At 35.0% G+C, this 26022-nt stretch overlaps 1 protein-coding gene across 4 annotated transcripts in view; it reads left to right on the plus strand.

Moving 5' to 3' along the window:
• The window catches only part of LOC128211460 (uncharacterized), a 52719-nt gene that overhangs the window by 12442 nt on the left and 14255 nt on the right, over positions 1-26022 (plus strand). For all 4 annotated transcript variants that reach the window (XM_052916273.1, XM_052916275.1, XM_052916277.1 and 1 more), the window contains exons 14-57: positions 604-769; positions 1237-1397; positions 1946-2098; positions 2549-2705; positions 3076-3242; positions 3386-3553; positions 4961-5117; positions 6018-6181; positions 6401-6568; positions 7302-7469; positions 7751-7921; positions 8297-8464; positions 8753-8917; positions 9008-9178; positions 9313-9489; positions 9666-9788; positions 10197-10318; positions 10858-11199; positions 11923-12142; positions 12735-13033; positions 14640-14850; positions 15298-15540; positions 15654-15779; positions 17361-17555; positions 17725-17976; positions 18274-18466; positions 18768-18934; positions 19471-19641; positions 19955-20077; positions 20280-20405; positions 20500-20634; positions 21271-21384; positions 21619-21879; positions 22044-22166; positions 22339-22464; positions 22585-22710; positions 22979-23110; positions 23377-23454; positions 23910-24086; positions 24229-24348; positions 24571-24693; positions 24978-25103; positions 25354-25476; positions 25714-25977. In XM_052916273.1, the coding sequence (XP_052772233.1) occupies positions 604-769; positions 1237-1397; positions 1946-2098; positions 2549-2705; positions 3076-3242; positions 3386-3553; positions 4961-5117; positions 6018-6181; positions 6401-6568; positions 7302-7469; positions 7751-7921; positions 8297-8464; positions 8753-8917; positions 9008-9178; positions 9313-9489; positions 9666-9788; positions 10197-10318; positions 10858-11199; positions 11923-12142; positions 12735-13033; positions 14640-14850; positions 15298-15540; positions 15654-15779; positions 17361-17555; positions 17725-17976; positions 18274-18466; positions 18768-18934; positions 19471-19641; positions 19955-20077; positions 20280-20405; positions 20500-20634; positions 21271-21384; positions 21619-21879; positions 22044-22166; positions 22339-22464; positions 22585-22710; positions 22979-23110; positions 23377-23454; positions 23910-24086; positions 24229-24348; positions 24571-24693; positions 24978-25103; positions 25354-25476; positions 25714-25977 (7422 nt within the window). The remainder of the gene's footprint in view (positions 1-603; positions 770-1236; positions 1398-1945; positions 2099-2548; positions 2706-3075; positions 3243-3385; positions 3554-4960; positions 5118-6017; positions 6182-6400; positions 6569-7301; positions 7470-7750; positions 7922-8296; positions 8465-8752; positions 8918-9007; positions 9179-9312; positions 9490-9665; positions 9789-10196; positions 10319-10857; positions 11200-11922; positions 12143-12734; positions 13034-14639; positions 14851-15297; positions 15541-15653; positions 15780-17360; positions 17556-17724; positions 17977-18273; positions 18467-18767; positions 18935-19470; positions 19642-19954; positions 20078-20279; positions 20406-20499; positions 20635-21270; positions 21385-21618; positions 21880-22043; positions 22167-22338; positions 22465-22584; positions 22711-22978; positions 23111-23376; positions 23455-23909; positions 24087-24228; positions 24349-24570; positions 24694-24977; positions 25104-25353; positions 25477-25713; positions 25978-26022) is intronic.

Genomic DNA, 26022 nt, shown 5'->3' on the forward strand with positions numbered 1-26022 from the left:
CTAAAATTTGACCCCTTTTGAGCACCTCATTCGGAGCCTACGAGATAGGGATTAACTTGTTTAATTTCACTTGAGTTCGCATTATTTCAACAAAAGAAAAGCTGAAGTTTATTATAAACATATATACATTATATATCCTTAAAAATAAGGATACTTTATTGAAAAAAGCTACTTGTATAGTTAATTTTACCTGAAATGCATTAACTTAACCACCTCTACCAGTTGAACAACGTTCATCGTTGTACATAGTGTCTATTCTTATACTGATATGTCAAAAGCTTACTTTGTACTATTCTTTACAAAAATTGTCGATCGATGTAAAAGCGGCATATATTGACAAGACAATGGTCCGTCCGGCTGTATAATGGTGTGTTCGACATGTTTCTCAGTATTTAAAGATTAACGTATTCCCAACCATAAGAGGTTCAATGTAAAATTGTATAAAGTATATAGAAGCTAGTATAGACATACAAATGAACCTTGGTATCAAATAATGCTATATATTTATTGTTTCTATTCAATATATACGGGCGTACTATATGACATACATTGTTCTGGGATGAATTAAGAATATCAACTGAGTCTTGCTTCTATATTTTCAAGTATCAAACAGACCACTTAACGTGACGGGTATTCGCCTAGCCGATGGAACCAGTAGATATGACGGCCGTGTAGAAATCCAGGAAAACTACGACTACTGGGGAACAGTGTGTGATAATTGGTTTGATTTTGTAGATGGGAATACGCTTTGCCGAATGATGAACATGTCGTAAGTGAAATAAAGTGAAATTTTGCGTAATTTACCCTATACTTGGCCATTTCTTAAGACAAAAGGCTGAAAACAGTTACATTGGTTAATTTTAAAACTGTTATTATATTTTTCAATCGTTTTAAATATCAAAGATAAAATCGATAATAGTTTAGAGGCTTCAGTGTACGTCATGGGAGTCCATTTTAACATCATACGGTTGGACATGTATTTTATGTCATGAAACAGCATTTCTTCTTAATTCATAATTATAATGATAAACGAGACCAGTCTTTTTTTTGGAACATGACAAAAACACTGAATTAAGACCACCGTATATCTCTCATATTCTTGTCATTTATTTCTTTTGAATTTGTATGATTAGACAAAACGATTGTTAAGTATTCTTTAAATAATTACATACATTTCTGGTTCAGAACTTATCGCCGATTGAAATGTGTTTCATTTAATAAGCATTTGTTTTTCAGACTATTGGCCTATTACGGCGGATCTAGACATGGACCAGGCACAGGTCCTATGACGTTCGGTTACCTTTATTGCGGTGATGATGACTATCACATACAGGATTGCTCTCATCAAACACCTTACTCTTGCAGTCGATATGAAACAGTGTCCCTATTGTGTTCTGGTCAGTTATACGTCTGTACAGTTAGGTTCCTTATAGTGAAAGGGTCAGGGCCCCGTTTCAATTCGATATCTTAGTCGTAAACGTTACGCTGCTTAAATAAACTTAATTACAACCGTAAAATTACGGGTATAAGCCATGCGATAAATATCCTAAAAATGTTTTTCATGTTTTTTTTTTATCTAAAGCCTTACTATCTTTATTGAAACGGGGCCCGTACGCTGTTCAATAACCCGGAAAAGTCATGTAGGAAAAATAAACCTTGATATTGAGAGGATTCTTATTCAGTTTTAAATAAAGAAGCAATCAAAACGTTTTAGATTTCGTTGCTATTGTTTACAAGTTATGATGATGTTTATTTGTGGCATGAAAAGGAACTCAATAATTTCATTATGCTAAAAATTCAAAATGTGTAATCATCTCTTAATGCAAACTTTTGACATGAAAATGGCGTAATAATTTTATGATGCTAAGATTTAGAAAACTGTATCACTATCATAAATGAATGCTAATTGCATCGACTTATGTACACCCTTCAATCTAACCAACAGAATGTGGACCTCCGACAGAAGATGGTGAAATAACATACTCGATAAACGGAACCATAGCAACGGTCCATTGCCACTATGAATACTTGAATGATGATCCTGTAATTGAATGTATTGATGGCAATTGGTCGCAAATTGGAGTCTGTGATTTCTACGGTAAAACATTGACAAGAAATGCTTTAACACTATAAGTTAATGGGCATATAGATTTTTTATCAAAGCTATTTCCTATCTTTAATATTTAACGTTTCCTTAATCATAACCACACATGTTTTAAGGTATGTATACGGTTTGTGTGTAGTAACCAAATCATGTAGGTATATTTGTTTTTGGGTAAAGTGATTGTTGTTTTTTGATGTTTTGCATTTCGTGTGAAGCCGTTAAATGGACTTTATCCATATCCCAATTAACAGAAGATTTGTTAAATTGAACTGGGGTTGCTGCTGTAGATTTATTGTTTGGGTATAACTGTTTTAGAGTGTGTAACACAATCGTAAACTTATTTAGGGTTTAATAGTAGTACATGTTGGTGTTTGGCATGGTTTAACACATTACAACATGACAAGTTAAAAATATAATGAAAAATATCAATAAATTTATTCGAAGGTCCTACGTTAAACATATCGTCTGTCCGTCTTGTTGGTGGTGAAGGGATTTATGAAGGTCGTGTAGAAATTGAGGTGAACGATACATATGGCAGCATTTGTGATAGCTTATTTGATCTGGATGACGCGGAAGTGATATGCAAGTCTTACAATCGAAGGTGAGTTACTTTGACTCGCGGTGTAATATCATCATTTCAAATTGTTTTGCATCATTGTTTTTAATGTTTGCGAGATCATAAGGGTCACCTGCGTCGTAGATATGTAGTCCCATTGTTTCGGTACTCGTTTCTTTCAAATCCTGATACAGATTCATTGCAACTGTGACGTGCAGATTTGCTTTATTTGAGGACAGAGAGAGGTAGAGACATAGAGAGGTTTAGGGAGATAGCTTAAAGACAGTTTTCGCAAACAACCTTTAATTACATCTACAACCTGTATGTGTACTTGTAACAACATTTAGTTTTACGTACTAAATCACGTACACGTTGTGTTGTTAACACTTATACTATTATTATTACTTCATTTCAGTTTCGGCGCGGCTTATTACTTTACGGGAGCAAGATATGGGGAAGGAACAGGTCCAATTCACATTGACCGACTCTTTTGCGGTGAAACAAACACGTCTCTATACCAGTGTCCATATCATTCCGTTGGGTTGTGCGATCATTCAAGTGATGTTTCGGTCGTGTGCAATGGTACATAGTCTGTACTAAAACGTTTTTACATACAGTTAAGAAAGGATTGATAATTATATTTTACGCAAACGAGATAAATAATGTGTTTATTTTCAAAAAAAGATTGCCATTGGACAATTGTCATACTATATGTTTTCAAATAGAATGTGGTCAACCAGACATTGCCTTTTGGGGAATCGGATATTTCACATACAATGGCTCAGCTTTGTACGCTGACTGCTCCTATTTTAAGACATACATTGGTAAATTAAAAATGACGTGCGACCATGCAAACGGAACATGGGTTACAGAAGGGGAGTGTCAAGAATACAGTGAGTAAACACAAGATAATTTTCAGACCAACTTGTTTGTGTATCAAACGTTCATAGTAAGACAGTCACATCTTTTAAATCTCAGTTATGAGCTGTTCCTTTTTGGTGAAGTATGGAGTTTTATCAGTGAAATAACAACAGTGAACATATCAATTTGAAATTTTCACTGTAAACTATGGAGTGAAAATATCAATCTCAAAAACTACTTTTTAAATCAAGTGTAGCTACTCCCCCTTGATCAAACCCAATCACAACACCTTTTAAAAGGTTAAATTTGCTATAAATGATAATATGATATTGCAAAATGTTGCATATGTGTAAAAAGGATGTTTCGAAAATAAACATAACTTACCTTTCATTATAAAAATTGTTATTCTGTTTTTTCAAACGTTTTATTGGACTGAAAATTTGCCTTCGTGCAAACATATTATAGACGAAAACATCTGCTTGAGCCTTAACTCGATGTTAAAACATCTACCAAATATCTTTTCAAACTTTATGACTTTGTAGTACAAATTTCGCAGGAATTCACATAGGACAAAATACGGATTTTGTTATAGCCCTAACATAACCTTTAAATTGTCAATAACCAAGCGTTGTTTTCACTGTGTACATAGAATACGACTGTGTTAAAGCGATTCAGACTGATCTCTGACAGTGAGGGGTAATTAAATATCCGTGTATCATAAAACAAACTCTCATACTTGAAAAACTGTTTTAAATCAAACGTGTTTATTCATTAAAATTACTTAACACGATCTACCTTTCCTTTTATACTCATTGAATGGCGTAAAGTGGAATTTGGTCATCATGATGTATATGGCCCCTGTTTAATTTAAAAAAAAGCTTTCGAGCACCATTTGTTCCTAGATTTATGCATTTAAGGTCATTGACTATTTTCCTAGAAGCGAGGAAGTAATTAAATTTATAAACAATATTATAATATAAACGGAACTAGAATTTGACAGCTACTGCATCAGCAATCAACATTTTGCGTGAGGAGCGTCCAAAAGGTAGTGGTGTAGAAAATACCCTTTTCGAAAAAGAGGGTACTTTAAAAATAAATTAAAGCAAGCACATTTTGTTTTATTCAAATGTTGATAGAAACAAATTTCGATCGTGATCATTGACTGTTTATTCAATAGTCTTTCCAAATCGTGAAAAGTAGTTTGTTTTTCTATTAAACTAGTGAAACAAAATATGATCTTAAACTTAAAGCAGCAAATATCCTTTTTTATCCGGAAAAGTCTGCATAGAACTATAAATTATAAAGCGGTTTCATGTGTTATCATGGTGTTTGCAGGAACATCAAAACCTCTTCTTGTTGTTTGAAACCTTCAACTTCTTTAATTGTTCTATTATTTCCATTGCCTTTTACACTGATGCAATAACCTTATATCAATACAGGCAGGCCACTCAATGTACAAGATGTCCGCCTTTCTGATGGGCAGAGTGAGATTGAAGGAAGAGTTGAGGTCAAGTCCATGGATACATGGGGCACTATTTGCAAAGATGGATTTGGCATAAACGAGGCAGACGTTATTTGCAACATGATTGGTTTCCCGTGAGTTTACATGTTTAGCATACTGATGACTTCGGTGAATAATATCATGATGTCTAACAGTGCCATTCGCCTACGTGCTAATTTGTATTTATTATATGCCTATATTAATTTCGTGTTCATATCCGCCGTATTGAAAATTCTGTACCACCATACTGTCGTTTTCTTATTCCTCATCATGCGAGTACCGTTTGTAGTCTCGGAACTACTTTCGTGCTCCTTAAAATAGCGTGACAAAAAATGGTAAAACTTGTCCACTTTTATATATAACACATATTACATAAAATTGTCTAACTTTACTCCAGAAGCATATTAATATTGAGGAACATGGTTATTCAAAGAAACATGAGTATAAGCACGAAGGTCGAAGCGGACAACACTTTCAATCTTTCTAGAGAGCTAGATGTTTATAAACTGTAGCATTATCATACACATCAGCAGCTCGCCAATACAAAGAAGAATGTGAATTTGCGTCAACGATAGAAATAGCTATTGACTCACGAACTTTCCTCAATATTGCATATAATGATCGTCAAAAAATCTCACGAATGTTCACTTTGTTAAAAATGGACGCATTAGGTCTACAGGAAATGACGATTAGTGTATACTCATAAAAGTAGTACCGTTTTTGTTTTTAGTGACATTTAATAATTGTTTGAGTATCAACAATTTGTTAATTTTGCTAAGATATAAACTATTAATATCTTATTTCGCTCAATAAAGTAACTCCTGTAACTTCTGACTTCGTTTCGCTGTAGAAGCCTCCCTTGATTTCAGCACATGATATCTCATTCAATGCTTTTAAATAGGCAAAGTCAACTTTAAAAGAGGTCGACGTTAATTTGATTATCATACTAATAAGAATATTATATATTTCCCATGATAAATTCAAATACGTTTTAGTCCAGCACAAGCCGTGTATTTGAATGGTGAATATGGCGCCGGGACAGGGCCGATATTTGTCGACGATCTTTCATGTGGTTCATCTGACACGCACCTTAACAATTGTTCGTATGCTACATACGATGACTGTTCACACTTTCAAGATGTGGCTGTGAAATGCACAGGTACATTTTCTAAATTTTAGTGAATTTTAATTAAGATAACTATCTTCAAAAATGTGTGCCTGCATACAATATGTATTTCATCAGCACGGACGCATACAATTGCGTATATTATTTCTCTTATCAAAAGTTTAAAATAAGAAAACTAGTATCAAAATAGATTTGAATTTACTTTCATGTTTGATGTGTTAAAAAACATTGGAACGAATACAATAATTTCAGTATGCGATGATCCTACGCCAAATAATGGCTCGATCAACGGGACACAGTTTTCATACGGCACAGTTTTAGAAGTATCTTGCGACTACGGACACTACTTAGTAGGCGATCAATATATACATTGTCAGAGGAACGCTGCATGGAGTAGTCAACCAGAATGTCCTTTAATTGGTAAAGTTTAATAATGTTCATATTCAGAGGAGAACGTATAAACGTAAAGTGATGATTAAAATGAACACCTTAGTGGGTGTTCACTCTTACCCATAATTTTATATACATAGTTATGTCAAAAGCTACAGAAACACACTCAGTAGCAAATAGTTTAAACATAAACCCAGTTTAATGGCACTGGGTAAACGCGCAAGACATAGAACACAAACACAAAAAATCACAAACAAGAAACATGGAAGAACAGCACAAAACTCCACATACTATATATACAAAAACTATGTATGTTTATCAAGGATTGTTAGGTACTGCCTTGGAACGATCAGTAAAATGTAAATTTACTGGGGGTTTAAATCAGTTTATCTCACTCCTATCCCAAAATTCCTAAATAAAGAAAAAACGTACAAGGTAAATCTAATCAAATTATGCATTAACTTGAGGAAACTTAATAATAAAACAAATAATAATAAACTTATAGGTAACCCCTAAGTACTCAAATGATTAGAGTTCCCAACTCTATCTGCAGACGGAGGAATACAATTCAGAGCACCTAATGCAGAACGTTGAATAAAACTGAAGCCCAAATCTTACTACTGAGATTGTGCCTGAAGTTACAGATGTATTAATTCAATCGTTCGATTGGTGATGATGTATTCTAAACTATTTGTTTTGAAATATTTTATCGTTACAACAATATGAATTGTATTTTTGGTTTCAATTATCCATTGTTTTGCAGATTGTGGCGACCCTACACCAGAAAACGGGAGGAGCAATGTTTCAGCGACCACATTGAATGAAGTTGTAGAAATTGCGTGTGACGATGGGTATAACATCACGGGGAGCTCAGTTATACAGTGCCAAGAGAATCTGCAGTGGTCAGATAACACAGCGTGCGTTATTGTAGGTAAGACAATATTGTGTTGGATGTATAAATGAGTCGTTCCATATGCATACACATACATTTGGTTTAGCGCTTAAATAAAAATCTTGAACTAGTACATTCCTATCTAACACTTTTTAAAAATAGTTTTTTAATATGAGTTGTTTCTCAGAATTTCTTTTACAGTGTTTGATCTTTGTGCCGTTCATTTTTATTAGTATTGCAACATAACATGTCGTTAGCTGTAAACTTCTTTTTATAAAACGCAATAAAAAGAACGTTGTTCCAATTATTCCTTTATTTAGATTGTGGGTCGTTAGAGGCTGAACATGCACAGGTCGATATTGAGAATGTTACAACGTTTGGCGAGATAGCCCTTGTTAGCTGTGATATTGGTTATCTACCTCAGGGGACAACTCCAGTCGAATGTCTTGCTAACGGAACTTGGAGTGAAATTCCTTCCTGTGATATAAGAGGTTTGTTTTCGGAATAAAACACTTTCAACTATTTTAAAATAAATGAGAGAATGTACCTTCCGTGAGTGATACAGAGAGACATGTTTTACCCTAAGAATGAAATGAAAACATAGATTTATTTTTGTCATTCACCCTTTTTTCAATATGGACCAACGTTACGTTTCTTTTGCGTGGTAATTTCCTACTCAAAGTACTTGTAGGTAGTAAGTTTCTATAACATACCCGATTTACCTATAGGTCATTGTCGTTTGGGCACAAGCCGTGTGCCCGTAAACAGGGATTCTTTTGTTCAATGTTCGACTACTGAGCTTGTCCCTTTACTTTTCATTGTATAACTATCTCACTGGTTCGATAACAATATCAATATTGGATCAGAATGTGGAGATCCAACCCCAAACAGGGGCCAGAGGAACAACACTGTATCCACCTATGGAACTATTGTGTTAATATCATGTGATGAAGGCTTAGAGGTTACCGGCAACCCCGTCATAGAATGTCAGTCGGACGGAACCTGGAGCGATAATCCTGTCTGTGACTCTTCAGGTGACAATTAAACACTATAAAAACAGAAAACTATCACGTTTGTGAGTTTAAATATTCAAAACGCGACAGTACTTGTTTGTCATATATTCTTTTCAAAATATTTATCTTGGGTTTTTTATTGGTGCATTTATACAACGAACACATGGGACAATAGTCTAAACTCAAATATGAATCCTGTTTCATGCATTTTAGAAATAATAATTGAAGCATTTACAACTAAATAGCAACATTTCTTTTGAAGCAATTACACATATTAAGTAAAAGCAATGTGAGTGCGTTTTATTGCAGATTGTGGACCACCATCTGTTGCTAACGGACATGTTACAACATCTGGTAACACCACCTTTGGAAACAATGCAACAATTGTTTGCAATGAGGGTTACTCGCTTGATGGCTCTGGTGAAATCCTATGCACAGTTAAAGGATGGGAAAATGTGTCGTGTGTGATTCAAGGTAAGTCACACTTTTTCAAAATGAAATATTTAAAATGTCCGACAAAATAAATGTAATTAAAAATGCTGAAATTGGTATATTTTGTTTAAGATTGTGGAAATTTAACCATCGACAACGGCGAAGTTCTCTTCGATACCGGAACCAAATATGGCGATAGTGCAGAAGTTCATTGTTTTGTCGGTTTCGATCTTAATGGGGACTCTAGAATAACATGCTTGGATGGAAGCGAATGGAGTGACTTCCCAATCTGCGAGATAAAAAGTACACTATTGTAATAAAATCAGTTTATCTCTTTAAAACTATATCATTTAAATTTGTCTTTACACATCAGGAAAAATATTGAAAATAAAGGTTCATTAAAGTCTGGTAAAACATTCAGCCTTTTTCCTGTTTAGATTGTCCTGTAATTGAAACATCAATTAATGGTGACATTGTCGAACCGTATTCAACAACATTTGGCTCTACCGTAACGTTTAACTGCAATGATGGTTTTCTTCTGGTTGGTAAAATGTCCATAAATTGCGAAAGCTCCGGCGAATGGAGCGCCGACTTTCCAACCTGTGTGCAAAAATGTGAGTTCATTTATATATCTATTCTTAGTCAATCTTTTTGAAGAAATGAGATTATTAGAATACTACTACAATCATTCAATTTGCAATATTTCGATGTTGTATTTTTTAATTGAGTCGATAATTCCTACGTTGGATCAAAGTATAACTGTGTTAAACACGATACTTTCTATTTAAAGCCCCCATCGGCGGTGCATGTGACAGCAAACATTACTGTTTGGCTCCAAATGCAGAATGCGATGAAGGCGTTTGTTCCTGCAAGACTGGTGTTTTTGATAACAGGACAAACTACTGCGACAGAAGTATGTTTAAGCTTGTTGTCGGTTTGTTGAATCGTGTCTATATCTTAATGCAATATAATTGTGAACTGAAGGTGTATATATTTTAACCGCCTCTGTGATCTAGTGGTTAGGTTATTCACCTACGAGCACTCTAACCCATAGGCCGAATATTCGATAAGGGGGTTATTCTGATAACGCCGTATGCTGACCCAGAAACTAGTATAATTTATTGGTTGAATTCCTGCCCGAGATCTTGCGTAATGGGTAAGATCGGAGAGTAAAGATGTTCATCAATCAACTGAAGGTGTCTAATAATTTCAGTGGGCTGATACTCTATCGAGAGGGGTAACATTATAATTAACAAACATTTTACTTGAACATACCTATTTCTTAACTATACGTGTATCCTAATGGCACTTTCTATTTCAGTGCCATTATTTCCTTTTCTCAACGGCTCTTCAGAAAACGTTCACGTTACACAACAGTGTAGTAAGCCTATTAAATTTCCACCAGGAATACCTGTGTTCGATCGGATAAGATACGAGATATATGTAAGAGTCTTATTTTCCGCTTGATCTGTAAAATCAATATGCATGATTGTTCATGAATGATGTAAATTTCAGAAAACTGTCGAATAAATCAATTTTGTGTTTATATTAAAATCGCAAGATAATCCTAATATTTTGGTGTCATCATGGCGAAGTCATTCCAAACATTTTAACATTGCAAAGTGAAAGGTAAATTACTACAGCAAGCAAAATTTGTTAAATGTAAGCAATGAGAAACAACTATGAATATGCAACAATAGTTATGCGTATTACCAGTAGTCATAAATTATATATGACATGGCTTTATGAACATGTTTTACTTTCATTGCATTTAGGCAGCAATTAAATGTATAAACATCGTCATGAACGAACGTGGGTCGTGCAGTCAATGAAACGAACGATGAAACACTGAAGTGGCTTGTATTTAGAAGCTATGTTTTGCTATTGTCAAATGGTTTGAATCTGGTACTATAATTATCAATGAATAGAACAAAGACTATCTTTGATTTAATCTTATTGTATATATTGTTTTTTATTCATAGGTTTGCTCTAACGGGTACGTTAGTTTTGATAAACCACACACCAACCCTACACCTCCGAACACCAGTGGCCCTAATGATAGCTCTGGTAACGGCTTCAACGATGTTCCAGTCATCGCGGCGTACTATGCTGAAATAAACACACATATATCCGAATCAATTTCATATCGAACAATTGATATTCTAAATGACTTTCCATTTAGTGAGGATCAAAAACGTGACATTGGAATGGTCAGATATCTTGTCAGGAAATTCGGATATTTGCCTTCATTTGAACCAAAGTTTCTGCTTATTGCCGACTGGGACAAGGTTTCACCACTTCAGACCACATTCCAGACCTCATCAGTAAGTTTCTTTTTTTGTTTTTTTTTTGTTTTTAGCGTTCAGTATGTCATAGTGATTATTGTGATTATGTTTACATCAAGTGAGATCATTTCTATTGAAGAATTTCTGATATTTGACGTTGCATAGTAGTAAACCGTTCAAAATCAATATCGCTTTAAACCCGATAATCAAAAGTCTTGTTATTGCAACTACTCTTTGTAAACTGCATCCTTATTTTGCGGCATATTCAAAAGATACATCAGAGAAATCAGAACATAATGTTGAACTTCAGTTTGATATACAGTAATTTGTTTTATTTGAATGTTAATGAACTTACATGAGCATGTCCCCCTCCAGACCGAGTTATATAAAATGCGACGGTTTTAAATAAATATAGCTCTTGGTCAACAAGAAAGCCAAGATTGTTGTTCGGTTAGCGCACTCGCTTCTCACCAAGCCGACCCGGGTTCGATTCCCGGCCTGGGTGCATGTGAGTTTGGTAAGTGGTCACAAAGCCGGTGGGTTTTCTCCGGGTACTCCGGTTTCCCCCACAATACAAGACCACACTCTCGCGCAACATCGTGCAAACGAGAGTGATTTAGTCTAAGCTATCATAGCTTCCTTCACAATCGTTGCAAAATTTATAATGGTTAAAGTAAACCAAGTAAACCAATATGCAATAGTATACTGGACATGGCTGTTAAACGTCTGTAGCATTACATATATGATACTGGACTATTTCAGGTAGCATCTTTTCAGCTCGCTCTCGTTTCGGATGGACTTACGACATTCTTCATGTACATTTATCCAAAAGATTTAATGCAGTGGACGTTACAATCAAAAAGCGTAACAGATGTCAATGTTTGGGTGGGATACTATAATGCCGACACAAAAATCATCAGTACCAATCCCTTTTCGTTCAAACGAAATGCTCTTCAGATGGATCTACTTTCTAAAACTAGCAGTATGTAAATATAATGCGATGTATAAAAACAAAGTGTGTCGGTCAGAACTCGGCTTTAACAAAGGCTGTGTTTAGTCTTCATAAAAATAACTGTCTACATGCCGTTTGTTATATTGTAATAGATGTAAATTATACGATTTATACAAGACACAAAACGTAACAGAACAACATAATATACAACATATGTATCAATTTATCCAATAAAATCGTTGTTTTATTGTTCATTATGAATTCAAGTCAGGGTAAATGTAATTCAATTTAAATGCATTAAAGCTACAAGGATTCTGAGCATAGAGAAATTCACAATAAAATGGCTTTTACTCTTTGACTATTCCTACATGAATTGTGCTGAAAATTGTCAACATTTTCCAAGTCCGTTCGGTATTTCAATGCATAAGCCATTTGAATAACAGTTAATGTACTGATGACGTATAAGATGCGAATCTATTTGCTGGGTATGATATGGCTTGTTGGCGGATGACATGAAATACGTGATAAACGCACGAATAAAACATTGTTTTGCATTGGAAAACGCTCAAATCTTAAGAACAAATTTGCTTTCAAATATATATATGTGTGTGTGAATCTTTAGATGTCGAGGGGCTTTTATTGAAGTCAGTGACTAGGCCCGGAATCTGGAAATCCCATGACGTTTTGGATTGCATACATTGGTACAATCAACATAAAACAATTAAAAACACCTATCACGAAATCATGTCTATCTACCTACCGGAATGCCCTTGTGACCTTAACCTTGCAAGGTTTGACCCTTGGTACTGGAGAATCAGTTTGAAAATTCGACGATTCTGGTGGCAAAGTGAAGATGACTTTGAGGGAGATGTTGTTTGTGTTGACATTTGGCATAGGAATATATTTGATCCATATGGAAAGGTATGTTATGCTAATTTAATACAAGCACGCGATCCATTTGTATGTTCTTTCATAGATTAGATCTAGAAATCGTTTTAAATTAGAATTAAGCAATGAGATAAAACCACAGTTTATAATTGATACGAATGTACGTAACTTGTTGCAGTTGGCCTTAATTATGCAAAGTGTAAGCAACGGTCTATAAAATGTTTCGCTAGAAAATTCGCGAAATAACCACTCGCCACATTTACAATATTTTATATACTGCTCATTTATTGTCAACGTTTTAAAATGTCTTAAGGATTATTTGTTTATGCATGTTACATTTTATATGCATGTGATTTTAGCTCACCTTGAACGCTTGTTGCTCTATGATCACTCTTTATCCGGCGTCCGTTGTCAGTCGTCAACATTCGTAAACTTTCAAAAAATTCAAAGGGGCATACCTTTTACATTTAGCATACAGCCTCATGTAGTAGTCATTTACAAAGATTCATCAAATTATGTCCCTTTGGTCAAAAGTGGCCCTCCTAAGCGGTAAATTGTTTTCTATAAATGTTATGTTGTATATAGCCTCATTTAGCGGTCATTTATCAAGGTTGCCCAATTGAGTTGCTGAGGTCAAAGCAGGCCCCGGCCAGGGTTCCCAGATTTTTCTATATACGTATTGAGTAAACAAATGAAAAAAAAAAACTTACTGAAGTCGAATGGACCAGACCATTGTTGTTTTGTACGTAGCCAAATGATGAGAATAATAATTTTATAAGCAGCAAATAACCTTATTAGGAAGCGATGGCAGTTAACGTAACCACTGTAGTCTTAAGGATCAATCTACATCCACCAAAATCCAATAACTTTCACAGTTACCAAACGACAACCAGAGCAGCAACCTACTATCATAACAACGTTTGTCTTAACCTGCATCAGCTTAAACTCACTTGCTTATCAACCAATCACCATTGTAGCATCCAATGACCTTCTGAGCAACTACTGTCTGTTTACCAACTTAATAAATCAATAGCAACCAATGTCTTCCTAAACATTCTCCGACTGCCAAATTCAACTTCATTAGCGCCCACCCATATCCGTTGCACCTAAGGACTTTCGTTGACAAGAAATACTTCTCTATCAGTTACCTGCTTCCAAAGCAACCAATGACTTTTCGGGAATATAATGACGTCATAAGCAACCAAAAGAGTTCTTAGCGACCAAACTGACCTAATAAATTCCTTCGTCGAAATAAAACAATGCCGTCTTTTTTACCAATAACTTCCTCAGTATCCAGTTTCTTCCTAAAAACATCTAACCACCGAAGCAATAAATGACTTCATAAGCAACATATGACATTCTAAGCAACCATCCTTAGGAAAGACTTTTTCAAGGACCAACCTCCTTATTAACCATCAAATTAATCGACAACTACTTACTTCTTTGGCACACAGCAACATACTTAATATCCACTAACTTGATGTACCTTTCATCGTGTGAGAGATATAGGGCTATTGTTTATTAAATAGTTATTTCATCCAAACTTTAAACAAATACATACTAGCAAACACGTTTCAAAAGTAGCATGGAACGCGCAATATGATATACAAGATATATCTTTAATATTCATTTACTTCAGTCTTGTTGCTATTATCGCGAGTCTCGTCGATTCGTGGAGGGGCGTCCACTTGCCGGTGGTCTATACCACTACCACCCGTCTTTCTCTGCGAGCGATCATGTCATATATGATGTTGGAATGAAGGAAAAATGTTGCAAATCAAACTACTGCGATTTATATTATCAACTTCATCCTATTGGAACTTGTTACACGCGGTCACCCTACAATCAAGGTACTTTGAAATAGTAACGTTATACAGAAAACTATAGAGTGCAATTACTAGAAATAAAATTAACTTTTGGCGAAAGTGTATACATGATAAGATATTGACAAAACTCGCAATGTCGACGTCGGTGGGACCTGAGAAAATACTTTGTGGCAACATTTGCTTAAACGAAAAAAACCCACTTCTATTACATTTCCTTAAACATTCCAAAATTGTTCGACAAACCGTGAACATCGTGATAACAGAGTTCGACATAGCGGGTTTCGACTGTAATTCGTAGCGTCTTTTATGAGATCCTATTATTAAATATAGAATGCTTAACAAAAATATAATTTTGTATAAAGAACATCCTTTTAAAATATACGTACTGCTAACTATGGTTCTCACAAGAGGTATCCTGTATGCACACTATGTGTTTTTCTACTGCTTTGATGCGCTAAATTATATTAAAAGGGAATTTCTGGGGAGACCCTCATATCAGCACATTGGACCGAATGAATTATACTTTCAACGGGCTAGGAGAATACACACTTCTTTTGACGGAATCCAACAACACCTGGTTCACTTTGCAAGCACGAACCGAGCGAGCCATTAAGCACGATGGAAACCTGTCTGATGCGACTATATTTAGTGCATTTGCAGCAAAGGATCATACAAACGCCACCCTTCACGTAGAATTAAACTCGGCAAAACAAGGTGAAATTGTAATTTTAACTAAAAGCTGGATTGAGTTTTGTTCTGTATTGTAAGAAGTCGTTTAAATGTCTTACCTCATTTTTTAAATTTTATTTGCTTTGAATGTCATTTAGGATTAATTTTGTACGGTGGCGGGGTGGACTTTACAACACAATTTCTGTCCGGTGAAGAGTACGATTCTTCCACGCTGTCTATTTCAAACAACAATGGTTCTGCAAGAGTGATTTTCAAGAACACGGGTATCGTTATATTTGTTTCTTGATTTAGTCATTTCAACAAAGCATTAAGAGAGAGTATTTAAGCGACATAATAACACAGAGAGGTTAGGTAACAGGACGGCACTAGGGGGCGTCAACAATCTGGCAACTTGTGCAAAAAACGCGTTGCCACTGCGGACGAGATTGCGTCATCGCGGAAAATCGCGACGATATTTCGCGGTAGCCAACGCGATTATGCCCGTTATCCACGCTTGCTGCTATCACGTGCGACTTCCGGAAACATTCACGTGGCATATCGCTGGAATATTGAGTGTTTGTTAATTTGTATTTTGAATAAGTTAATTGATACCAATATATACCCGCGAAATTGTTTCAACGCCTTTAGGAAGAGTTTGTTCCAGTAGCTTCGTCCGTTTTTCACCTGTCTTTGTTTGAAGATTATTGAACGTTTTTGTAAGAATCAAAATTACTAAAACAAAATTGAATTTAGTTTTCATTTAAAAATATCATTGCGCGTAATCAAAGTGCTTCTTTAAATGCAATTCGTGAGTTTCATTTCCTTCTTTACGAATATTACCCTTATAATGGTATAAAAGAGTCACATCGAAATTATTAGACTTCGAAATGAAGGATATAGTGCTTCCAAAGTGTCAGGTGATTTTCAAAGAAAGGGTCTTGCTTTTAGTAGGCAGATTGTCGAATAGTACGTGGTGTCACATGTATCGATAAACAACTGTCCAATGAAAGAGTTGGCATGTCTATGTATATAAAGTGTTGGGGTCATTAAGAAAGGCTATTAATTTATAGCATAATTTGTACCATCGTTTTAGTTGTTCAGATTTTATCAACTTATTATCAATTGCGAATATTAGACTCGAGAAATGGATCATTTTCTTCATATCTAAAAAGAATATACAAAATTAAATGTAAATACATAGCTTTAATATTAATACTAAATACACAACTAGAACACTAGGTAAAACGATTTAAAACGTGCACAGTTTGATTCAATATATTATTTATTTACAATCGCACAATGTTAATGAGGGCATTCGAAATTAGGATCTTTGCGAATAAGGTGACAATAGCGTCTGAATACTTTCACAGTAGCGAAAAATATTTTTCAGGAATCAAACTTTTGAATACGACATTAGATTGGTAAATTACTGGTCGTTTCTGTATGTCATTAATAAAAGTGACTATAATTATATCTACAGGACGGGAAAATAGCAAAAGCCTTCAGCAAACTGAAAACTACCTTAACAACCATTAATAATACTCCGACACGCGGCGTATCATGTTGATTCGACGCGGTGTAACGCGGGTAAAATTAGATAAAACTCTCGGCGATGTGCGAAATGTGCAAAAAAACGGTGGTTGGTAGTGTACCATAATCATTAACGATCCACAATACACTGCTCTTTTTCATCTTTTATATTGTCTCCGAAACTGAAAGATCTCTCTTTCGAAAATAATTAGTTTTAATTGCATAGCGTACAGTTATTTCAATATTCTATCGAAATCTATGCCAGTATATATTGATGACGTGGTGAAGTACCGAGTTTATATCTTAGTTATTGATTATGCTTTGACTTGTAACAGGTGTAATGCTGGACATAGGTGTTGGTGTCGAGATGTTATCTTTGAGTACAATAGTGCCATCAAGTTTTGCCAACATTACAAGTGGGCTTTTGGGAAATTTTGACGGCGATCCATCTAATGACTTGATGTTTCCAAACGGAACTATTCTTAACTCCTCCTCGTCGGAGCGTGAAATTTTCTTCTACGGTCAAACATGTATGTATTGTTGTTGAAACATATTTGTTGAATCATTTTTAGAATAATTCTAGTAATTATTAGACTGAAAACGTCGTGTACCAGTATAAAGTTCGAGTGGACACATATATTTTACCACAATAATATCAATCTAGACCATTTAGGACTGAATTTTATTGATTTGCTTTAGGGTCTGTAAACGAAAGTACAACAGTGTTCTTGTATGAGGATGGAAAAGATCACGATAACTTTCACAACTCTTCCTATGTACCACTCTTTCTGGACGAGATTGATAATGCCACAATGGCTTTGGCCATAGAGGCTTGTAATGGAACATCAAGCACAGAATGTATTTACGACTTTGCACTCACACTGAATCCGGCGATCGCTGCAGATACAGTGAATAAACGACAGCAGTTTGACCAAGATCAGGAGGAAATAGGTATAGCAACATCTGTCGTTTTGAGACCATGTGCATTGTAACTTTGTTTGTTGTCTACAGTACATGTGTAATTACATATCATGAACTGATCCGGGATCACAGAATATGACATATTGATTAAATTGATACCAGGTGTTACACAAATTATTAATGATCAGGATATCAACTAAAACTGATATCTTTATCATTTGGAGTTTCCTAAAATTCTTACTTATAAGAAATTTTTGTTAAGCGGACATATTTGCTACACTCATTTGCTTTAGTTATATTCTATATATATGTCTATTTGAAATTCAGATGAGGTTATACCAACTGTTCGGGGCTGCAATGTGGTGAACATCACTGTAGGGGAAAACGTATCATGTACTGTAAATGTTGACGACAACATCGATATACAGATCCTGGGAAACAACACATATAATGCTACTTTTAATCGATTGTCGTCTACCATAACGTATACACATACTGGTGACATATCATCACCATTGAGGTATAGCAGAAGCTTATTGGTGCTGATTGTCTTACTTGATATTAAACACAATGTGATATGTTTTTAAATCTCTGTATTCCCAAAGTTTCATTCAAAACCCTTCAAATGGTCAGACATGAGAGCTAAAACATGCGCTGCACAATGTGTATGTTGTCCAAAAATAATGAAGCATATAGCATACTATATTTAAACTTTTCAAGTGTTCAAGCCATCCTGCATCATTAGCATATAACCTAAATCATTCTTGATGCCTTCGATTGCAATCTGGTTTTAGTGTTTTTGTCCTTTTTCACAACAATAGGTATCAGGCGGTTAATCAAAAAGGTCTTCTGTCTGTCGAGCATGTTATATCCGTGGTCGTGTGTACAGGGTGTAACGACCATGGCAGTTGTACGCCAAATTTACGAATAGATCTGGTTGACTATAACTTCAGATACTACGAGTGTGAATGTCAGCAAGGATATGACGGTAACTTAAAATGATATTCATTTTTTACAATAAGCTTTCTCTTTGTTGTTCCCAAAGCCCCTACACCCAAACCTGGGATGCCAATATTATGTGAATGAGGATTTCTCAACATGCTTCGATATTGTTAAGCAGGTTTAATTTGATAATTATTATGATACAAATCAAGTAAATTTAATCGTCTAGCACCTTTTAAGAAATCAAGACAAATCAAGATGTGAAATTCTTATTAGGAACGGCGAAAACGACATCACACCAAGCAAACAAAACAACGGGTGAAATTGTATCAAGCATGGAGAAAAAATGACCTTTGAAAACTCAAGCAATCCAATTGTAATTTATATGAACATATAAAAAGTCGGTATCTTAATATAATACGAGCCATCGAGGATATCGAACCAAGCGATATAAATCCAACAACAAGTTTTAACTGTAACCTATTTACTTTACTTACGTGGACAATTGTAGCTTAATATGCATTAATATGATGAGTTCGCTTAAAACGTAAATGCACTTATCTTTTCCCTCTGTTCACCAAGGAATCAACTGTGAAAATGACTACGATGGTTGCGCTGGTAGCCCTTGCTCCCTTGGCCGTAACTGCACTGACTTGTCGTCGGATCAGGAGCAAAGTCAAGGACGAGCGTACATGTGTAGTGAGTGTCCAATAGGATATACAGCTCGGGATGACGACGACAACACATGCATTGGTACATGTATTTCCCACGTCAAATTATATATAAATTATTATTCTTCTTTTAACTATGATATAAATTGTATATAATTTAGAATGAACTAAAACATGTTTTACTTGTGTCTCTATTCTACTTTGAGATATTGTTGGAATATGTTCACATACCGTTATTCATTTTAAAGTATACGCTAAATAATTGTTAGAAGAATTTGCTTGATATACATAAACACTTTGTACATCATGTCCCGAGGACAATACAGCTAGTTAGCTTTTAAATGTTTAAAGCACACACATGCACCTAGCCTTTGACGAAATCGTCCTTGTTTCAGATATAGATGAATGTGCTCATAACAGTTCTTGCGAGCAATCTTGCATTAATACGGAAGGAAGTTTCATATGTTTCTGTGAACAAGGTTTACAACTAGACCGCACCAACTTATCTGCGTGCAGAGGTACTTTTATATATTTTTTTAAATACGTTATAGCAAATGCATGAAACTTTTTAGGTATACTTCCGTTTTTATTGGCTGGATGAATTGGAGTTAATGTGATATTTGTTCATGGTACGTTATGACTATCAATGCCGGCCAGTTAGCTATTGATATGTTTTACCTGTCGGAAATTTGATATGTAGTATGTTTTTGTATTTTATAGATATCAATGAATGCGAAGACGAAACTCATAACTGTAGTCAGGTGTGCGTCAACTTGTACGGCGGTTATCGATGTAAATGTAGGACGGGCTTTGTTCTGAACGAAACCAACGGGCAATGTGTACCGGGTATGGCCGAGTTAGCTTATTTTTTGATTTCTTACTTATTGATCAGTATTTGATCGTCCGTAGTCATAATAAAACCAATTTAATTGCTTTACAGGCGATGTTAATCCATGTGACTCTGCCACCATAAATTGTAACAACACTGCTGGATGCACCGTAGACGAAAACAACACAACAACATGTTTTTGCGAGAGAGGATTTGAGCTGGATGATTCGGGAGAAAATTGCAAAGGTTTGAACATTAAAAAATTGTAGTCATTAGCATTAATGTTCAGAACTCATGTTGCAGTTTAGATATTTTCTGAAGTAAGATAATGTATCCAATATATTATAGCTAGGTGGGTATTCATCACCGTCTTGCATAAACTGTAAAAGGCCAAGGTTATTTAAGATTTGACAACTGTTCAGTCCAACTGACGAAACGTATATATATATATATATATATATATATATATATATATATACATACATATATATATATAACTGTGAATGTAAGTAAATTATGGACCATTCTTACTTCGAAAAGTTTATACCCCTTTGGTATTGACCTTTCGTATTAATAATAGCATTATGGATTGGTGATTTCGAACGCATTTGTAAAAATGACTAGGGCGTGCTCTTTAGACTAGATATGTTCTTTGAGCATTTCATATTAGTTGAGACTTGATCAATTTTTGAACATTTATATACTCTAAAACTCAACTTGAATATGTACAGTGTATTCCTGTTACCTTTTCACTCCAACACTATGAGTACTTTGTTTATAATTATTTTAAGCACTTACTTTGTAAAATTTAGTGACACATAGATTCAAAATATATTTTGGCTTAAAACAATGTTATCTTCTTACATTTAATAATATTTTCAGATATTGATGAATGTCTGCGACACATATGTCCCCAAGAATGCATCAATTTCAGTGGTGGATTTGAATGTACGTGTTTAGATGGATACCGACTAGAAGGAATATCAACATGTTCTGGTATGAGCAAATTTCAAATATTGATTGTCTGGGAACAAACATTGAACTTTAAAACTTAAGTAATCCAAATAATGATGGAATTGAACGAGATATAACGAGGACAGGACGTATATTAATGATAAGTTTCACATATTTTTTAATTTAGAGCTTAACATTTTCCTTTATATAAGACATAAACTTGCTGCACACAAAATGTTTACAATAGGTCATTTGTTAAATTTTATTTTTACCCAGTATGCGAAATACCATATTATGGACATGAATGCAACACTACGTGTGACTGTACCGGAAGAGGGGCGATGGAATGCAACCCTGTAAGAGGTTGTGTCTGTGAGGCGGGATGGATCGGAAGCACGTGCGATGATGACATCAATGAGTGTGACGTAGATCCTGACATATGCGCAGATGTTCGAAAGTATTGCACTAATACTGTTGGATCTTACGCGTGTGATTGCATAAATGGGTATGAGAAGAATGACGAAGATGCATGCACAGGTTAGTGGATCGAGCCGTTATTTTTTTATATATATTTCATCGTTAACATAAATTTGAAATTTGTAATTAAAGGTTTTAGTAGAAATGCTAATTCTAATATGCGTATGTTCTATGATATCAATTTCTTAATGTAAATGATCATAACCTGTAATGATATTACACAGATGTTGATGAATGTGTCGACGCGTCGTTGCACGACTGCCACCAACAGTGTTCAAACAACATTGGCAGTTACAGCTGTGGATGTAGCGTTGGTTATGTCAAAATAAATGGAACATCGTGTCAAGGTCTGTATTTTTTAATGCAAGAAATGAAATGAAATTGGCTGAGTTTTTTTTATTATTATAATCTTTATTAGGTTGTATCAACGAAGTTTTTGCCGTAACAATAGATAATAAGACATCTATTTTAATAAGGTTCATTGAAAAACATGGGCTTAATTAATAGAATTATCTTTAGATTTTGATGAATGTGCTCGTGGAACTGCAAACTGTGAACAAATGTGTGAGAACAATCCTGGCTCCTACAACTGCTATTGTCACTTTGGCTATAAATTGAGTGACGATCGTCGGACATGTATCAAAAGTAAGATGCTTTAAATGGTGTACCTGAGTGTTTATTCAAAATTGACATTTTTATTGTATTCAGTAGGAACTGCATTATACTATGGAAATTTACATATCTAGTATTCTGGTTTGTTTTCAGTTTCCGATCCATGCAGGACATTGTATAATCTGACATGTTCTGGGTACTGTGTGGTCAAAGATAACACAGCAGAATGTAGGTGTCGACAAGGGTTTGTTTTAGGAGAAGATGCACAGACATGCCTTGGTTTGTTACTTTCTTGTACTTTTGTTAACAGGGCTCATGATCTAATCAACAGCCTTGGGAATATACTCATTCAGTTATTCTTAAAACCAGCTAAATGCTATTTAATTATTTCAATTTGGATACATTTGAGTTAATAACATTTATATGCACATTATCCATATTATTATACAGTCAGTTAACAGTCTCGATAAAACAGATAATATATATACATAGAAGGAGTGGAAATATCAACTTTAAACAAATATCCTTTATATGTTATTTTCTTCAGATGTAAATGAATGTCAAACTATGGAGTTGAATGGCTGCGATTCCGCTGCCACATGTATGAACACTGACGGATCATATCAGTGTGAATGCCCAATAGGTGCTCGTTTGGAAAACGATGGTCGCACATGCACAGGTATTGTATACCTTTATCGCATCGTGCTTAATGCATGAAGGCATTTCATACAGTTTTAGAATGTTTTGAGCATTTGAAAGACTCTTTTGGTGTGATTTTAGCATTGTGTTTTCATGTACAGCATGCTTTTTATAATTTTGATTCGATTATTAGTTAGTAAGGTGAGATTTCAAATACTTTTATTATGGTTTGAAAAGGCATGAATAAAATCATGAGACAATATAATTGTCACTGTATACTATATAACACTAACAATATTATTTCAGAATGCGATGAATTCCATTTTGGTCGAGATTGTTCACAAGAGTGCAGCTGTATTAGGGGAACATGTAACAACACAAGAGGTATGGTAGTGCATTGGATTTGATTAAGATAACATTACAAAATGTTCAGGATAAGATGTCTTACCATGGCAATACTTTCACATGTTTTAGCATCAAATCTAAGCAACGAATTATGATGTTATTATACCGTTAAGATTATTGAGATTGTCTCGACGACACGAGTCTAGTTGTCTTGGGTGCTTGAAAGATATATGTACCGTTTGATAAAAAGCACCAATTATCAACAGATCAATGAACATTCGATTAAACCACACCCCAAACCTTTTCAACATCGTCTGATATATTTGTTTTAAATTTCTTGCATTTTCCGAACAACGCTACTGTTAAATGTAGACTTATGTTTATTACAAATGCAAAACAAATTGGTTTATCAGGTATTTTTTATTTGAAATGTATAAGTCCTTCCATATTTAGCCATTTCCTGTTTTCTTTCATTGTATTGTATTACTGTTTAGGTTGTATTTGTGAAAGCGGATGGACGGGACCCAACTGCGATGTAGATATTGACGAATGTGCTTTAAACGCATTTAACTGCACACGTCCTTACACACAGTGCGTGAATGCGCCCGGGTCAGCCTCTTGTCAATGTAAAACAGGGTACACTGCTGACGAAACATCAGGAGAATGTTTGGGTATTTGTTTTCAATTATCTTTTTTATATGAATAGCAAAAGTAAATTGAATTTTAGTTTGTGTGTCTAGCTTGAAACAGTTCAGTATAATGATCAATGGGTTGGTAACCTTAATAAACATTGGACTATTTTTGTACCCATAGATATCGATGAATGCTATACGATATCGACAAACGACTGTGAACAATTTTGCAATAACACTGACGGAAGTTACGAATGTAGTTGTCAACATGGATTTTTGCAAAATGGCGGAAGTTGTACAGGTGAACCTCAGCATCATACCAAGGCCATAACATAACTTTATTTGTCTAATGATTTTATGATATACTAAGTGTTGTTTATGAAATGCACTCTCGGTCTTGTTGCTGTGCTATGTCCTTGTGGCCACGTGGACATACTTTACATACTCGCGATTTTTGATGTACGTTCATGTTTTATATACATATAGTTTCACTGACATTTTAACAATCACTTTCGTTTTACAGACATTAATGAGTGCAATGGAGCGCACAACTGTGAACACCAGTGTGAAAACATTGTCGGCAGTTTTAAATGCTTCTGTGATACCGGGTACAGATTGAACCTCGCGGACAGACAATCCTGCAAACGTATGGACTTACTGTAGTCATTTGTAGTTACAAATACTTGTTGAGCAGATTAACATGTTAACTTATATGGTGTCTGGCTGGTGTTACCGAGTGACCTAAAGATGAGAAAAGCGTTTTATTTGACAACAGTATTATTTTGCAATCATACCTACATCCTGTATTGTTTAAGTGTTTTATAATGAAATATTGTACTTTATGCAGCTGGCGTACTACATGTTGTTCACAACGATTTTAAGAATAGGGTTACACGGCGATATAAGTAATAACGCTGCACACTATTTCAGCGGAAAACGAGTGTACCGATGACCAACGTATCAGCTGTTCGCAAAATGCCACTTGTGCCGTAACTGACGGGAGTTCCGTTTGTACCTGTCCAAAAGGCTATATTTTATTAAACGGAAGCTGCGACGGTATGTTTATTAAATAATTGATTTATGTAATACTACACTGCTTTTATACAACTTTTCTTTCAGAGGTGATGGTCATGTTTAATGATTGTATTTTAAATGTTATTGATTATTGCAATACATGATAAACGATATACAATTGGCATCATAAGTGACGAATTACCCAATGTTTGCATTTCCAAACAAATGAAGGAATGGATCGGCAATTATATACCTAAATATTTGCTTTATGTTATTATTTGTGTTGATTTAGATATAAACGAGTGCCAACAGGAAACAGATGCTTGTACGCAGCAGTGCTCAAACAAAGATGGTGGATACGTTTGTTCATGTGATACCGGATTCCAACTGTTATCTGACGGGTTAACTTGTAGAGGTTAGCTACAATAAAACGGTTACCATCTGCTTTGTTTCAACATGTGTTTGCAAATAAGTTTTTTCTGTTCATGGTTTTTCTTTGTTTATTCCTTATTTAAATCATATAATACATAATGGTTTTCCTAATTATTCAAAATGTATTATATGTGTGAACATCAAAAGTCACATGACGCATACGTACCAATACTATTCTACTTTGAACTCTAAACATAATTGGTGTGTGTTCATGTTTTAGAGTGTTCAGACTGGCGATACGGTCAGAACTGTGTTTCACCATGTTTATGTAACGAAGACAATACCCAATCATGCAACGGAACAAACGGAGAATGTTCTTGTATAGCTGGTTGGAGGGGCTCCGCCTGTTCCGAAAACTTGAACGAATGCTCTCCTGATGGCTCCAACAATTGCCCTGATAATTCAAGTTGTGTTGACACTCCAGGGAGTTTTAAATGTGTGTGTAACACTGGCTATCTCATGAATGGATATGGAAAATGCCAAGGTATAGATGGTATTATAATAGGACGGTTACTTGTCTCTAGTTAAG

This window comes from Mya arenaria, chromosome 12 (assembly GCF_026914265.1).
Source record: "Mya arenaria isolate MELC-2E11 chromosome 12, ASM2691426v1".
Taxonomy (NCBI): Eukaryota; Metazoa; Mollusca; class Bivalvia; order Myida; family Myidae; genus Mya; species Mya arenaria.